The sequence below is a fragment of the Adiantum capillus-veneris genome, chromosome 24 (assembly GCF_014529385.1).
Source record: "Adiantum capillus-veneris isolate H3 chromosome 24, ASM1452938v2, whole genome shotgun sequence".
Classification (NCBI taxonomy): Eukaryota; Viridiplantae; Streptophyta; class Polypodiopsida; order Polypodiales; family Pteridaceae; genus Adiantum; species Adiantum capillus-veneris.
This window is the reverse complement of record NC_140954.1, coordinates 107,922,182-107,939,202: the sequence shown is the minus strand read 5'-3', so window position 1 is coordinate 107,939,202 and position 17,021 is coordinate 107,922,182. Positions and strand designations below refer to the sequence as shown.

Sequence of the window (17,021 nt, the reverse complement as noted above, 5' to 3'; positions counted from 1 at the left end):
TTTATTAGCCTAAATGCGAAAAAATGTGTTTCATTATGTTACACAGTGCACCATTTGCCAAAAGGTAAAAGCTCCTCGGGGTAAGCAACAAGGCCTCTTGCTACCGCTGCCTATTCCAAAAGGGCCTTTTCAGGACATTTCTATGGATTTCATGACTAACCTTCCACCAAGTTTGCATTCAAGGAACACTCAATGTTTGACAATTGTCGACCGTTTCAACAAATTTTGCATGTTGATTCCTTGTAAGGCCACAGTCACAGCACAAGATGTAGCACGATGGTTCATTAAGCATTGGTACCCCCTCTGTGATTTGCCAAAGTCAATTGTTTTAAATAGGGATGTTAAGTTCACGTCCAATTTCTGGCGCGCTCTCTTTGGAAATTTTGGCACTAAGTTGAATTTTTCATCGGCTTTTCATCCACACTCAGATGGTCAAACAGAAATTTACAATCAGTTGGCTTTTGATGTTTTTAAGTCATATGTGCATGATCAACAGTCTCATTGGGAGCTCTGTCTGCCATTGGTCCAAGCAATTTTCAATGGCTCTTATTCCTCTGCCATTGGTCAAACTCCGTATGAGGCAGCTTTTGGCCGTCTGTTCCAGTCAATTTTCACTCGCTCGGTCAGTCAAATAACTGATGCCAATGTTGAAAGTCAGTCATTGGATGAGATTTCTGAGAGAGTGAAGCTTCGGCTAAGCAAGGCTCAGGAGTCTTACTCACGACAAGCTAACAAGCTTCGTCAGGATGTTTCTATCAAGGAAGGGGATTGGATTTATTTGAGAATTATGAAGCAACGTCTTAAGCAAGTCAGAAAGAAGTGTCCTAAATTGTCTTTGAGAATGTATGGTCCATTTCCAGTCATTAAAAAGATCAATGAGGTTTTTATGAGATTAGAATTGCCTAACTCATGGTCAATGCACGACGTTTTCCATGTTTCTTGGTTAAATGTGTTTCAGGGTACACCTCCAAAGGACATTTCCGAAGAAGAAGAGCCCGAGATCATCAATGAAGCTGAATTCATGGAGCCGGAGCAAATGTCGTTGCATCGGTTTCGCCATGGCTCAGAGAAGTAAGTCAGACAGTACTCTTTGAAGTTCAAGGATCGAGGAACCCACGAGGCAGCGGGCCGATGAAGAATTTTCCAGAGATTATCCAGAGTTGTTGGCCGACTACAAGAAATCCATGCAGCTCGGTACCAATACCTCACTTTAAAAAGGAGGGGATGTCATGTGCACATCTAACCCTATGTGCATGTGGACAAGCTATGTCACAAACTGCTGACGTGTCAAAGCCTAAAGAATGGAGCCAACTTATAGGTGCCGGCCGAGGGGCCTAAACCCTAGGAAGAACAAGTAACAGAAGAAGAAGTCCTACCAACTTATGGGGACCCCGTCCGATGGGGCCCCAGTGACATAAAGGAATTAAAATAAGGCAGGCTGATGACGTGGCAAATTTCCGCTTTTCACGATGGTGGTGCTAACGTGGTAGGACTGAACTGATTTCCGCAAATTGTGCTGGCAGCTTTTTGGCTTTGCTTTTGGACCAGATGCTTTTGAGTTTGAAGGCTTTTCACTATAATTGCTTTTTAGGCCAAGGGCCTTTAAATATGAGGTTAGGTCTCATTCTCTGGCATGCTTCCTGAAGAAGGTGCAGAGTCTCGAGTATCGGCTTGTATTGTGTTGATGCAATATAAAGAAATACCGAAAGGGGCGCCAAGGTTTGAGGGCAATACCCGCTGGGGTGGAATTCCGCCACTCCGTGTCGCGTGTCGTCTCTCTCTCTCTCTCTCTCTCTCTCTCTCTCTCTCTCTCTCTCTCTCTCTCTCTCTCTCTCTCTCTCTCTCTCTCTCTCTATCTCTCTCTCTCTCTCAGTTCTGTTTTTATTGAAGTGCTAAAGTCTGTTCAGTCTGTTCTTTTCTATTGGCACGTGGTGCCTGTCTTGTGACAGTGGTATCAGAGCATCAGGCGTGTGCTTCTCTGAAAGCATACCGGTCCTACAAAAGAGCAGACAGAGCTATTGGAATTTTATTTGAGGTATCTTCGGCCTCCGACCTCGGAGCATCAGGCGTGTGCTTCTCTGAAAGCATACCGGTCCTACAAAAGAGCAGACAGAGCTATTGGAATTTTACTTGAGGCATCTTCGGGGCCCGACCCCGGAGTTATTAGACACTCCCACCCTTACTTCATCGCGCATCGGGCGCACTCCCATCTTCATCACTGTGTCTCACAGGGCATAAGCCATAAAGAACCCAAGACTTGGAATTCATGGATTCAGCAAAATATTTGCAGTTTCTGCCCAACGAGCTTCACGACATTCTTTCGCGGCATCCTCAGTAGAATCTTCTGATGCTGCAAAGTTTTCAACAATTTTTGAACTACATGTTATCCCCTCTGATGCCCCAAGTGGTACCTCCTCCTCCGGCATTAGAAAGTACGAGAGCTTCCAACCGACAACCTTCTCAACCGTCTCTTCCGATCGGGGGAGTTTTCAGGAATATGGTGTAGCCATCTGACCCTGATCCAATGCAATTGCCTTTGCCACCGCCATTGCCCCCACCTCCACCACCACCGCCACCAAGCTACGATGGTTGGAGCCCATATGGATACCCTTATTATCCATACCCGGGATATGCGCCTAACCAACCCAAAAATTTTAAAGATGGTGGCACGACAGTCAAATTTTTCACTTTTTCCGGGGTGAAAGATAGCAAGAAAGCATTGCAGTTCCTACAGCAATTCGACAACATCTACGCTTTGGGGAATTATACAGAAGAATCCAAGATTTCTCGAGCAGCGGGATTTCTTAAAGATAATGCTATGCAATTGTGGAGTTCAATAGAGACACAACCGCATGCTCCAAGGACCAGGCAAGCTTTCAAGACAGTTTTTGCACGCAGTTACATGACTTCTATGTTTGAAGTCTGGATTTTGGCAGAGTGGGGCAACTTGAAAATGCTTGTCACCGAAACCATAGACGAATATAACCAAAGGTTTCTCGACGTGTACCTTCCGGTGTCCTTCTTTAGATCTGTTCCCTTGGAGGCCCAATGCGAGCGATACACCATTGGACTACCATCACCATTGCAGGAATATTGTCTATCCAAGCAAGTCTCTACCATGCAAGAACTTATGGACCATGCCGAGGTCGGCTACAAACTGATGAAGGGAAAGCTAGAGTTTACCGCAGAAGAATCTCCGGCCACTAACCACAACTCTCGGCAACAACGAACAAATTCTCGAGAGTCTCGTGAAAATCGACCGCAAAGGCCTCGTTTGACGCCTCAACAACGAGACACTCTACTACAAGAAGGCCGATGCTTTGGATGCTTTCAAACAGGGCATAATCATTCTAATTGTGCCAAACGCATTGATAGACCAAAGGAGCCGACGCCCGCACCAACGGTCGACATAACCCCAGCGCCACCTCCTGCTAAGAGATCTAGACCCGCTATTGGACTAGTTCCTGATATTTATGACATACGCCTTGAGAGTACAAATGAATTGTGTCGAGCATATGGCAAAGTCAATGGCTTCAAAGCCCTTATTTTCTTTGACCCGGGAGCTACAGAGAACTTCATCCATCCAGAGTTCTTAAAGCAGAGACACTTTGATTATGATGCAGAGGATGGAGAAATTGAAGTTGAGCTAGCCACGGGGCAAACTCAGAAAGTGGTACCGCTCATTGGTGCTCTTCCAGTGACTATTCAAGATTATCATGAAAAAGCTGATTTCCACATCATGAAGTTGGGCAATTGCGACGTTCTCTTGGGCATGCCTTGGCACGACAAGAATGATGCGACTCTCTAGGTTCGGAAGAACCATCACCGTGATGCAGAAGGACAAGCCAATCGTCCTCAAAGTTTGGTTGTCCGAACAAAACCTCGAATGAACTCTCTCTACTTGTTTTTTTCTTTATAGCTAGACAGTATTGTTTGAAAATTTGTTTGAAATGGATGATATCTACTTTGAACTTGTTTTGATGCCGATTTGAAATGTTTGACTCTGGTTTTAATACTGGTTTCAATGATTGGTGATTTTACTCCCGGGTGGAGTAGTGAGAAATGATGATTGAAAAGTGTTGTTGTGACTCCTGGCCCAGACCTGGATGGTTATGCTGGAGGAGTATTAAGAAGTCTGAGCAGTGGTTACTCTCAGCACCTCCAAACGACGCACGCTGCGGTCGGGGGGGGCGTTTGGTTGTAAAAGGCCTCTATATCTCCCGACCCGGACCTTTTTAGGTTATGCGGGAGGAGTGATGAGGGAGTCGTTGAATATCTCCCGACCCGGACCTTGTTAGGTTATGCGGGAGGAGTGTTCATCGCCGGCTTTATGTTTCTATGCCTTGTAACATGCACATGTGAGCATATGTGTTGCATTGTGATGTGCCAACCACTGAATATTCCTAATTGGATGAGATTGCCTAGGTATGTAATTTTAATGCGGCAAGACACCCGTGGAAGATCAGTACGGTCTGGGTGTGATGGTTAATTTTACGACGACGGAATATCAAGAGTTCCGATCTAGACGAAAGGAGAAGCTAACTCCTTATCAGAAAAGCCGAAAGGAGAAGCTAACTCAACAAAAAGAGAAAACTGATTGTCCATCGGAATGTCTCTCGGAATGACCCTCAGAAATTTTTGAGCTAACTTTTAGTTGTTTTGCAGATATGCTGTAATCGCGGATGATTACTCTCTTTCAAGAAGGGGAGATGTCACAAACTGCTCAAGTGTCAAAGCCTAAAGAATGCAGCAAACTTACAGATGCCAGTCGAGGGGCCTAAACCCTAAGAAGAACAAGTAACAGAAGAAGTCCTACTAACTTATGGGGGCCCTGTCCGATGGGGCCCCAGTGACAAAATAAAGCAGGCTGATGACGTTGTCAGGAGTTTTTTGGAGCAAGGGATTGCGCATATGTACATACCCATGCATGGTGCATCAAATAAAGTATTGCCCATTTTCCAAAGCCAGGTGGTTATGTGGGCCCCACATGTGTACAGGTAGGGCAGCATGTACATAGTGCATCGATTTTCACTATTACTAGTACCAGTGTGTTTTTTCTATAATAATGAGGAGTTGGTAGCGCGTAAAACTTCTCGAGGAAGCTATCCGCGGGCCGACGACATGAGGTAAGTAGGTGCGTCATATGGCATCTAGTGGCGTCAGGACGACGAATGGGGTCAATACTTGCACGCGGAGAAGTACGGACACAACGTGGGTGTTTTCTTGTGATCATTATGCAGAAAGGTCATCATGAGGACCATATTTTGGGGCCACTTCACGTGGTGGCGGGATGCATTATTGGAAAAATTTGAGTGCCAGGTGTGCGCATGGATGCAACAGGGTGACAACTATGCACTGAGAGGTCAGTTTTTGGCCTGTTCGGGGTCCGTTTGAGGTCATCTAAAAGGCCAAGGGTGCCCAACTAAAAAAGCTAAGTGTGGGAACTGAAAAAAAGAGAGAGAAGACCATAAAAAACGTGGAGAAGAGAGGAGGAACAGCCGCAGCTGTGTTTTTGCTCATTTTGGAGCCTGTTTTGGCCGTAAACTGCTCATCCGAGGTAGGATTTGAGCACTTTGACATTGTAGACTGGGGTTTTGGGCCGTTCCGGACGCGATGGCGCTGTCCATTTTGTCACCAGCGTGTGACTACTATCTATCCTTTTTGTTGATTTCTTTCTTATTATCTATTTACTTTCACTTTTTGGAAACACCCCTCGGGAAATCTAACTGCCCTGCATTGCATAGCTAGTGTGGAACTGTCCAGAGGGAGTCCAGGCCTGAGGGCAAGAGAGCACTAAGGTTGGACAAGGACTATGGTTAGCCAAGTGGGGTCATTGACTAGCCAAAGTGGAATCCTTTGCTACAGAGGCTACATTTCAGTTTTGGATATGGCCGCAGTGTACAAAGAGGGTCGGATGACCTAGAAAGATATAATGGCAGCATCTCCTAAAATTTAGGGAACTGCTATTTTGGGACCTGAAAATGTGTTGACGTCATTACCTCCGGAATGACAAAGGGAACATTTTCTTACTCTGCCGTGAAGTCAACTGGGCAACCGGTTGGGATATTTTTAGACGGCAACCCCGAAACGGGAAAATGCTTATAAATGTGCCAAGTGGCACATTCTGGTGCAGTTTCTAATGCAAGAGAGAGTTGGCGCTGAATTTGAAGGGAAGAAGGGCTCATTTGCTGATTTTGTCACAGGTTAAGAGCTATGGAGTGCTTGCTTTCCCTCTTATGCACAGTGCGGTGCCAGGAGTGATGCCCTGCACGCTACGCACTGCCCTCTCTCTCCCCTTTGGCAGTATGTTATGCCCCTCTAGTGGGCTCTTCATTTGAACAATGTACAGTTGTGTGGGTTCATGCGCGATTGCCGAGGCAAGAGCCTCTTGCACAGGTACTGGATTAGCTAGCGGCTAATCCCCCCGCAGGTACAGGTGAATTCAGAGAGGTTTCACGCCAGAAATCTCGTCCGATTCAAAGGGCAAGTAGCCCTACAGGTGCGGGAGCTCGAGGACTTGCTAGGGATGCGACCGGCACGCGGAACGGAGCCCGAAACAGTGAATTACAGCCTGCTGTGTATTTTTGCAGGTTTAGGGTTTTGGCCCTAAACGGACCCTAATACCCCCAGGAGGTTCGGGGACGCAAGGGGACCGCTGTACAGGCGATCTGGCGCATTTTCAGGGCTGAAAACAGAGAATTCAGCGTGCTGCAGATTCTCGCCAGGTTTTGCAAAGTGCCCGTATGCGTCGGGAAAGTTAGTCAATGCGTGGGAATACTGACCGTGAAGGGTTCTAGTACAGTTATGCTGCCGAAATCGGGCTGGAACAGTCAAAATTCAGCCAAGATTGTGCGGGGCAGCTTGGAAAGAACCACAGCGTTTATTCCCTCTTTTAAACAATAAAGAAATACCGAAAGGGGCGCCTAAGTTAGGGGCCAATCTGGTGTCGGTCTTCTCATACAGGTGCATTCTAGCATCTGTATCCCATTCCCCTCTCTTGTGTCACTATAGCGCAGGTAAAATAGACGACTAATAATGGGTGAAAGCTAAATCAAGGTTTAAAGTAAAGTCTACCGCCCTTTTTGGATCATACAGGCCGGTTTCACATTTTGCCAAATTCCTCACTCTTTTCCTGCTGTTTTTCTGTGTGAGTTTCTCCTATGAGCGAAGTTTCTGCTCTAGTTCGTGATTGTATCTGGTATCTTTTACCCATATTGTGTGAGCTGTTTGCCCCATTGGTGTTGGCCCAAGCTCATTTGTATCTAAACATCAAAAATTCTCCTCTTTTGAGCTGAGTTTTTTGGGTGTGTGTGTGTGTGTGTGTCTGTGTGGAGTGGGCAACTGGATAGTTTCTCTCCTCTCACTCCAGAGGTGTGTTCCCTGTCTCGGCCAGGTGTGTTGTGTAAGCCGAGTGGTGCCCATAGTGTGTGTGTATCTTCCCAAGAGTGTGTGTCGGGTCGTTATAGAGGCGCTGTGTGTGTTTTCATCCCGCTCACATTCTTTTGGCGCCCCCATTGAGGATCTTCTTCGAGTACCTTCTGCTTCGAGCTTCGAGATTCGAGATTCGGGATTACAGGTTGCAGATTGCAGATTACAGGTTACAGGTTACAAGGACAGGTACAGGTACAGGTGATTCACATAGGTACAGGTAGCTGGAGTTCAGTGTTACACTGACAGTGGGAGTCAGTTGCAGTTGCCGTGGGTATGCATCACTTGGCGCCTATTTGAGCGCATTGTCTGCTGGATTGTACGTTACTTGTGGAAACTGCCATTGTACGCATTTGTGGAGCCATACTTGGTTGTATTTGGCAGTCCCAGCCATTTCTGAGACTTGGTCTGGAAGATAGTCATTTCTGAGACTTGACTATACGCGATTTGCATTAGCCTTCGTGTGAGGGTCAATAGCGTGAGGTTTTTATTGAGCTGGGGGATTCTCAAATGTAGAGATCCTTTCGGTGATACAGGTAGCTGGAGCACCCTTTTTGTGACCTCGCCATAGGCTATGTACTAGTGAGTCCTACTTGATGCTCGGGTTCTATTGTTGACAGTTTATGCATACATAGACAGTCTATATTTTGGGTTCCTACTGCTCTACTTCTGGGGAAACTCTGTCGAAATTTTCCCAAGTTATGATGGCTGGTTTTTTGGTATTTTGAGCCATTTATGCTGTTATGCTGCTGAAATTTTGGCAAAATCAGAGGTTGAATCAGGTGTGCCTTCTTGGGAGCTTCATGGTTGGCTTTGATGGATGATCAAAATGGCCCTCAGTTCACTCCTTTTCATTTAACTCAAAGAATTCAGATTAATGTTCATGTGTCTAGGAAGATATTTTTCCAGCAGCGCATAGTTTTTATGTTTGGGCCAAGAAGATTGAGAGAGATCCTGGAATGTCCTTTGCCTGTTGTCATTCCGATGATTAACTATGAAAACTCATTTGATGTGCATGTGTTTGTCCTTATCTAAAGCTGAGCTCCATTGAAGTTTCTGGGGATTGGGTAGTGAAAAGTTTTGGGTTCTTGCACGTGTGTTCGAAGGGGTTCTCAAAGCATCATAATTTGGGTAGCCATGGCTTTCTCTTATCCGGAGTTTCATGGAAGAAGTGATGAAGATGTGGAGGACTTTCTGGAAAAGATGGAGGTTGCCTGCATTAGCAACCAGATTCATGAACCGGCGCAAATGTTACGTCTTCTCCAAATTTGTTTGAAGAGTGATGCACGAGCTTGGTCCAAAGCATTTGAAGAGGAGTTGCGTGTGGCTGATCCACCTGTAAGGTTGAGTTGGAACAATCTACGACATGGGTTGGAAGTGGAGTTTGTGAAGATAGAAGATCCTGACAAAGTGTGGCAAGAAGTACAGGCTTTGGTGCAAAAGGAAGGTGAGCCAGTAGATGCGTACATACGTAAGTTTTCATTGGCATGGGAGCGAATGTGCAAGGCTTTAGCACCACAGGTACCCCCGCCTGACATGATGAAGAAGGACAGGTTCTTGGCTGGTCTTTGGGAGAATATACGTTGGAGAGTGGAGCTAAAGAAGCCTAGGACATATGAGGATGCACTAGAGGTAGCAAGGAACAAAGAGTGGAAGCTGAGGAAAATGAGCCAGTTAGGGGTGGAGTCTTTGCCAATGAGGTATGAATTTCAGCCTATAGAGTCTTTACAAGGGCGCATGTCAGGGGTTCATCATGAACCAGTGGTTCCTGTTACTACTCAGGTTATGCTAGCAGTGGTCACTACAGCAGTGCAAGATGATGGGCTAAGGCAAGACATGAGGCAAATGGTAGATTTGATGAAGAATCTCAGCCTAAACATGCTAGGTCAAGTGGGAAATAGTCGAGGTCGAGGAAGGTTTGCAAATCAGCCAGGAGGTGAAGAAAGGCTTAGGAATGGTGTTGGACAAAGCAATGGTAGGTTTTGGAGGCAGACGCCCACATGTTATAATTGTGGAGAGTTGGGTCACATCAGCCCGCAATGTGATAAGCCACCAAGGATGGGGGGAGACATGTATCCATTGCCAAGACAGGTGCTAACTAGGTCAAATGATTATGGCATCGAAATTAAGGGAGACGAAGGAACCAGTGGACTGACCAAGGAGGAAAAGGGAAAGACAAAAGTACTAAGTGTAGTCACCTTGGAGAAGGCATCAAAGCTAGAGGATACATTAGTGATGCCTATTGGGAAGAGGACCACATAGGATAAGGAAGGAAGAAGTGCCCGAGGTCCTAGTAAGAAGAAAGGAAAGAGCCATGAAGGCGAGGATGTCAAGGCCAAGAGGAAAAGGAGAGCTCGTCGAAAGTTTCATGTCTCAGATTTTCCACTGGGGGATGGGCAATTAAGCTATGACTTAAAGGAGGATCTGACGAGCAGGAAGGCAGATGTTACTTTTAGGCAGCTTATAGAGATGGTGCCTAAGCTAAAGCGACAGTGGAAGAGGATGGTTAACCCAATGGAGAAAGAGCCAAAGAGGTTCAGTGAAGGTGTTGGCAATGGACGAGCTACCAGACATTTGTCTAATTGTAAATGTGTGGCATAAAAGGAAAAATTTGGGACAAGGTTATGTGGATGGCGGAGCCCAAATATGCGTCATAACACACTCATGCGTTGAGAAGATGGGTCTCACAGTGGCTGGGGTGTCAGGTTTTCGGATCAGATTGGCAAACCATCAAAAAGTAAAATGCTTGGGTGTTGTAAAGAGCTTAGAAGTGGAGGCATATGATGCAAAGGCAGTGGTTGATTTTCATGTGATGCCAGCAGGGTTGGGAGCATATCCTATTATACTGGGCAGACCATGGTTACGTGCAGTGGGAGCTGTTCAAGATTGGCGACATGGTACGATTAGCCTCTATGGAAAGACAGGTACCAAGAAGCTTTATAATATGGACACAAGGAAACGATTAGAGGAGCTTTATGAAGATGAGGATGAGTCTAGTGATGAAGACTCTTCCACGGTGACAGATGAGGACAGTGATAGCACTACCAGCAGTGATGAGGATGCTGATGTTGCATTTCTTTTGATGGACAAAGAAATCCAGGAGATTGGTTTAGTTGCATTTGCAAATGAGGTTGAAGATGAAAGTGAAGGGCCTTATGAAGTGATTGAAGGGCTGATGCAAACCAAGGTTGAGTTGTCAAAGAAGCACGAATTGATGACACAAATGATCAGTGGAGACCTCTCAGCTATGGAGAAGGAGATATATTTGCATATGCAGGTTTATGCCAAAGTAATTGATAGTTTTCTTGATGCAAAGTTGATATATGGCATGTCTACAGGTTTTCCTTGGGAACCAGGTGGAACCTTGATTAAGCTTTTGATGCAAGGAATGCAAAGTGTCTTTGTGTGGGATCCAGGTGGAATGAGCATCTACTAGTGTTGTTGCTACTGAGCATGAATGCTCTAGCAGGCTAGGGGATGGGCAAATTATGTCAGGAGTTTTTTGGAGCAAGGGATTGCGCATATGTACATACCCATGCATGGTGCATCAAATAAAGTATTGCCCATTTTCCAAAGCCAGGTGGTTATGTGGGCCCCACATGTGTACAGGTAGGGCAGCATGTACATAGTGCATCGATTTTCACTATTACTAGTACCAGTGTGTTTTTTCTATAATAATGAGGAGTTGGTAGCGCGTAAAACTTCTCGAGGAAGCTATCCGCGGGCCGACGACATGAGGTAAGCAGGTGCGTCATATGGCATCTAGTGGCGTCAGGACGACGAATGGGGTCAATACTTGCACGCGGAGAAGTATGGACACAACGTGGGTGTTTTCTTGTGATCATTATGCAGAAAGGTCATCATGAGGACCATATTTTGGGGCCACTTCATGTGGTGGCGGGATGCATTATTGGAAAAATTTGAGTGCCAGGTGTGCGCATGGATGCAGCAGGGTGACAACTATGCACTGCGAGGTCAGTTTTTGGCCTGTTCGGGGTCCGTTTGAGGTCATCTAAAAGGCCAAGGGTGCCCAACTAAAAAAGCTAAGTGTGGGAACTGAAAAAAAGAGAGAGAAGACCAGAAAAAACGTGGAGAAGAGAGGAGGAACAGCCGCAGCTGTGTTTTTGCTCATTTTGGAGCCTGTTTTGGCCGTAAACTGCTCATCCGAGGTCGGATTTGAGCACTTTGACATTGTAGACTGGGGTTTTGGGCCGTTCCGAACGCGATGGCGCTGTCCATTTTGCCAAATTCCTCACTCTTTTCCTGCTGTTTTTCTGTGTAAGTTTCTCCTATGAGCGAAGTTTCTGCTCTAGTTTGTGATTGTATCTGGTATCTTTTACCCATATTGTGTGAGCTGTTTGCCCCATTGGTGTTGGCCCAAGCTCATTTGTATCTAAACATCAGAAATTCTCCTCTTTTGAGCTGAGTTTTGGGGGGGGGGGGGGGGGAGGGGTGTGTGTGTGTGTGTGTGTGTGTCTGTGTGGAGTGGGCAACTGGATAGTTTCTCTCCTCTCACTCCAGAGGTGTGTTCCCTGTCTCGGCCAAGTGTGTTGTGTAAGCCGAGTGGTGCCCCATAGTGTGTGTGTATCTTCCCAAGAGTGTGTGTCGGGTCGTTATAGAGGCGCTGTGTGTGTTTTCATCCCGCTCACAACGTGGCAGATTTCCAAAAATCACGCTGGCTGATGACGTGGCAGAACTGTATGGATTTTCGCTTTTCACGTTGGCGGTGCTGACGTGGCAGGACTGTACTGATTTTCGTAAATTGCACTGGCAGCTTTTTGGCTTTGCTTTTGGACCAGATGCTTTTGAGTTTGAAGGCTCTTCACTGTAATTGCTTTTTAGGCCAAGGGCCTTTAAATATGAGGTTAGGGCTCATTCTCTGGCATGCTTCCTGGAGAAGGTGCAGAGTCTCGAGTACCGGCTTGTACTATGTAAATGCAATATAAAGAAATACCGAAAGGGGCGCCAAGGTTTGGGGCCAATACTCTAAGGTGGAATTCCGCCACTCCGTGTCGCGTGTTGTCTCTCTCTCTCAATTCTGTTTTTATTGAAGTGCTAAAAGTTTGTTCAGTCTGTTCTTTTCTATTGGCACGTGGTACTCGTCTTGTGACAAGCTATCTCAGGTCTATGGTTCAAGTCAGCCTAGGAAGTGTTCTGGCACCTTTGTGAGCCTATGAGCAGGCTGTGCATGTCCAAGCACTTAAGAGTAGTTGCATATCCTCTGATAGCACACCCAGCATATGCATTGTCCAAGCAGAAGGTCCAAGTCCCGGCCAGTTTTGAGACATAACATTTTATAGAGAATTTGGCATTTTATTTATTTAATTTTACCAATTTCCAAGTCGTGGGCTGTAGGAGTGACTAGCCGCTATATAAGCAGATAGGGGGCGCCCATTTCCAGCAAAAGAAGCTCAGGCCACTTGCAGTGCAAGTTCTCAGCAAGACCGGCAAACGACCCCTTAGCGTTTTCAGCCAACAGAAGCAGCCAACATTTTTGCCACTAGCGTTTTCTGCAGCAAAATCTCCCTGGCGTTTCCTCCAGCAGCAGATCAGCTTGGCCTTTTTCAATCACAGATTAGGTCTAGCATTTTGCAGTTTCCCGGCACCACATCAGCAAGTCAGGTAGCGTTTTCAGTTTTCAGCATTTAGCCTTGCAAATTCAGCCCATAGCATCGCAGATCTCACCTACCCGGAGCAGATCATCGTTGTACCGTCGAGTCAGCCAGCGTTTACAATTTCAGCCCCCTGTTTTCACCTTTCAACATCTGTGTTTTCAACGCATCATCGTCGAGTTATCTTCATCATCATCGCCATCCTTGCCGACACAGTGTCAGTATTCAGCAGAAAGTCAGTAGTTTCCAGATTTCAATATTTCAGCCCTAGCGTTTTCAGTTTTCAGCTTGTCGTCGTCATTATCGTCGACATCGTCGGCAAGTCCATTGCATCTAGACCATTGTACCAGATTTGTGCAATCTATAGCATAGACCTCTCTCGCCATAGAGAGGGGGGGCCTTGGAGGAGGGTTTGAGAACCGTCTGGTGCCGTATTCTTCTCTCTTTCTCTCAGTCTCAGAACCTTCATTCACAGTAGCATTCACTTTGTTTGTGATTATTGCACTCTCTCTCTCTCTAAAGGAACGGAAGGCTCTCCCTTCCGTAAGTAAAAGGAACCCTTGAGCACAATTCGGAGCACTCATCTTGAGCAATATCAACTTTCACTTCCGCTGCACCTTACAGTTCAAGAGAAAGGTTCCAGATAACTCAAAGAGTGAAGATTTTCAAAGATCTTTTCTAGTATTCTATCAACATCAAAAGTCATTTCTTTAATCGAGGCTCTCGTTTTAAATAGGAGGGAATGTCACGATTGTGACGTGTACTTCATCCATATGTTACCTTCTTGCACTTGATCTTGTTGCACGTGCAAAGATGAACCAAGATGGAGGCCTATTCTCGAAAGGGTGCGTCTCTTGGCCCAGCACCTATACCTCTTCATCGAATGGTTGCACCCTGACACTGAACGATCATGCCTCTACAGCAACTGGTCACAACTATTGGTCAAAGGAAGTAACTCTTAGTCTAGAGTCACATCTCTTTGTCAATAGGCATGCCTCTTCAATGTTCATATGTGTCCTTTCATCTCCTATATAAAAGAGGCTATGTATACAGCTCAAAATCAAATCAATTCAGCAAGTGATCTCATCTCTTGGCCAAATACGTTCATACCATCTTTGGGTCGAGACTGGTAGATACAGCGGATACCAGCAAAGGCCAAGACATGTCCTGCCATTGCCTGCTTTCACTACCTATTCAAAGAGGGCTTTGAACCACTCTCTAGAGTCATGGGGTATGAGGGCATGAGATGCTTAGGACTGTTTTTGCTCGAGCTGCACAGACACAAAGAGAGCCTGATTAGAGGAGGGGCTAGCCAGTCTCAGACGGATCACACTCCTTTAGAGAGGACACTGGGCAGCTGGAGGAGCAGCTACCACAATAGAGCTCACATTCTCCTTACACCAGAGGCACGTTGATCGATCGAGCGACCAGGCTAGGGAGATCGAGACGCCCACAACTGCGGAGGACTACACAGCATCGACGGAGGTTGCATCAGAGGATTCGGGTCACTTTGGCCCGACATGCACGCCGCGCGATCAGACTACTGACCATGGAGGAGATTGATGAGATCCGCCAGCGACCAATGATGGATCTCCTGTAATTTAGCTTTTTTAAAGATTGTAAACCCTGCTCATCTTGTACCAACCTTTGTATCAGCTCTTACCCATTATTATATCCACACATACCCACAGTGTGTTATATTAGCTCTCATTCACTACTCCCTCCTCCCCCCTCGCTCATATCCTACATAGTTCCCTTTCAATACCTTTTCTTTTTTATTTTTGGTACTCAGACATTGTATCAGATTCACCATGTTGTAACTTTTTGGTCTCATAGGTCATTTTGGCCTTTTGAAGACGTTAATATAACATTTCATTCCATTTCATCTCTCTCTCTCTCTCTCTCTCTCTCTCTCTCTCTCTCTCTCTCTCTCTCTCTCTCTCTCTCTCTCTCTCTCTAAAAGAACCATCAATAACGCATAGTTGCATTCATTCACGCGAGGAAAGAAGAAAGGATTATGGAAGTGTGAAAGCTCAATTCTACCTATTCCGCTACATCTGACACCTATTGTAAGCACAACCTGATTTTCAACCTTTTTTGAACCTTAGCTACACTTTCTCGTATTGCGACATCCTAATGTCTTATCGTTTCAGAGTTTACGCTATCCTTTTTAAGCTTTTGATCAAACCACCCTTTTTCATTCTCGCTCTACCTAAATATGGGGCTTGAACCACCCTTTTTTATCTCAATATACTTTTGTAGTGTGAATGGTAGACACCAATGCTGCTTAATTTTGAATCCAAACTCGAAGGCAATCAGTCCAGCCTTCCCTGATCTTCTGAATTTCACAATAACAATGATTAACAAGCAGGCTGAACAAGAGACTGATGTGTTACTTAACGAAAGCTCAGGTGATTCTTCTGAAAGCCAAACAATCATCATCCTAGTATAAAGATTAATTTAAAGGTTGGGATACAATTTTGGACAACACTCTACCTCTTCAATGGTCACGTCATCTGGTAATCCAGTTACATACACATGAGTGTTGACTTTTAATTCAAACCAGCCTTCCGGATTATTGTTCAGAGCTGGCTTCAAGGGTACCTAAAAATACATAAAACCTGGAAAAAGTTTAGTAAAGACAGCAAAAAAAATCAAAAATAAAAAGTTGTGCACAATATTTTGAACAGCAAAAGCAGTAAGAGCAAATATCTCTTCAAATTACAAGGAAAATGGCACACAACATTTCAAGCATACTGAATGAAAAAATCATGCAAACAGCTTCTTGACACGACCTACAACCACTCAGAGAATATTGAAGGGGGCATGCTTGACCTCTGATTCAGGCTCCTTCCGCTTCTTTTCAGGGTTTGAGGTTTCTTGATTTTCACTGCTAGGTGCAACATGCTCCTCAACCTCGTTTGGGATGCCTGTTGCAATGGTGGGAAATACCTCCTCCTCCACATCAAAAACCATCTCCTCTGCACGATAAACTGGAGCTTCAACAACTGCTTCACCCTGATCATAGTACAGGAATGGCATCGGGAATTGAAGACTTCTAAAAAAGAGGACACATAAAAACAGCAGAATCTTCAAACCTGAGGCACCCAAACTTTCCTTCCAAAATCCCATCGATATGTAGTCCCATCATCGTCAGTGAATTCACGCTCTCCTTGTGGAGGAGTGGCAGGTCTGTCTTCCTCTTTTTCTATTAGCTCAGTGGGAGGTTTCTCTGCATAAACGACCGGTGCAGTTTTACCGCCACCTCTACCTTTACCTGACTTCAAGCGAGCCTGCTCCTGTTCCGCTTTCCTAATCTCTTCCTGCCATTTCAAGAAGTCTTCCTCTTCGTTCCCTGTGGGCAAGGGTAGCTCTTCCTTTATTTGACGAGAAGGAAGGGGCGACTGGTGCACTGCTGGGTTTTGGATTACAACCAGTGTCTTGAGTTCATCGATGGCAGACAAAGGACACCATTCAGGCCTCCCTTCCGCCCACAGCAATGAGCTGCCCGTAAGATACCCAGATGCAAAATGATCTGCGCAGGCCCAATACTTTCCATCTTTGGTTCATGTCTTGCACTGCAACGAAAACACAACACTCCCTCAATCAACTTACCTTGCAACTCCTCCGCAGTATAGGGACCATAATTTTGCTGTGCGTCACCCAGAACGTACCATCTTGCCTCTTTGTTCGCTACCGTTGCCATGACTCCTGCAGCACACACCTACATGCATATTCGAACCTTCTTTATGAAAAGGCCACGCAGTCACTATACTTATCATATGGACGACAATATATTAAATTTTAATGCATCTGCACTCGTTTTGAATCATCTTTCTGACACACAATGCAGTTCCATTTCTTTCACATACTCAAGTAAGTACTTGGTTACATCTTTGTCATTGAATTGATCCGTTCTATTGACGATCGTTTGTATGGCTTTGGTTGCTGAAATTTTCTTTGTTTCAGTGGCATGTTGTT

The 17,021-nt window shown here is 45.5% G+C and overlaps 1 protein-coding gene across 1 annotated transcript in view; it reads right to left on the bottom strand.

Annotated features, from left to right (window-relative positions):
• ELF9 (RNA binding (RRM/RBD/RNP motifs) family protein) overlaps positions 1 to 16,813 on the bottom strand; it is a 40,447-nt gene extending 23,634 nt beyond the window's left edge. Inside the window, exons 1-4 of the mRNA XM_086498045.1 lie at positions 16,656 to 16,813; positions 16,139 to 16,575; positions 15,876 to 16,058; positions 15,537 to 15,644 (exon numbers count right to left, since the gene is read on the bottom strand). Of these exons, the coding sequence (XP_086354171.1) occupies positions 15,537 to 15,644; positions 15,876 to 16,058; positions 16,139 to 16,575; positions 16,656 to 16,746 (819 nt within the window). The 5' untranslated portion in view covers positions 16,747 to 16,813. The remainder of the gene's footprint in view (positions 1 to 15,536; positions 15,645 to 15,875; positions 16,059 to 16,138; positions 16,576 to 16,655) is intronic.
• Between the last annotated feature and the right edge of the window lie 208 nt (positions 16,814 to 17,021).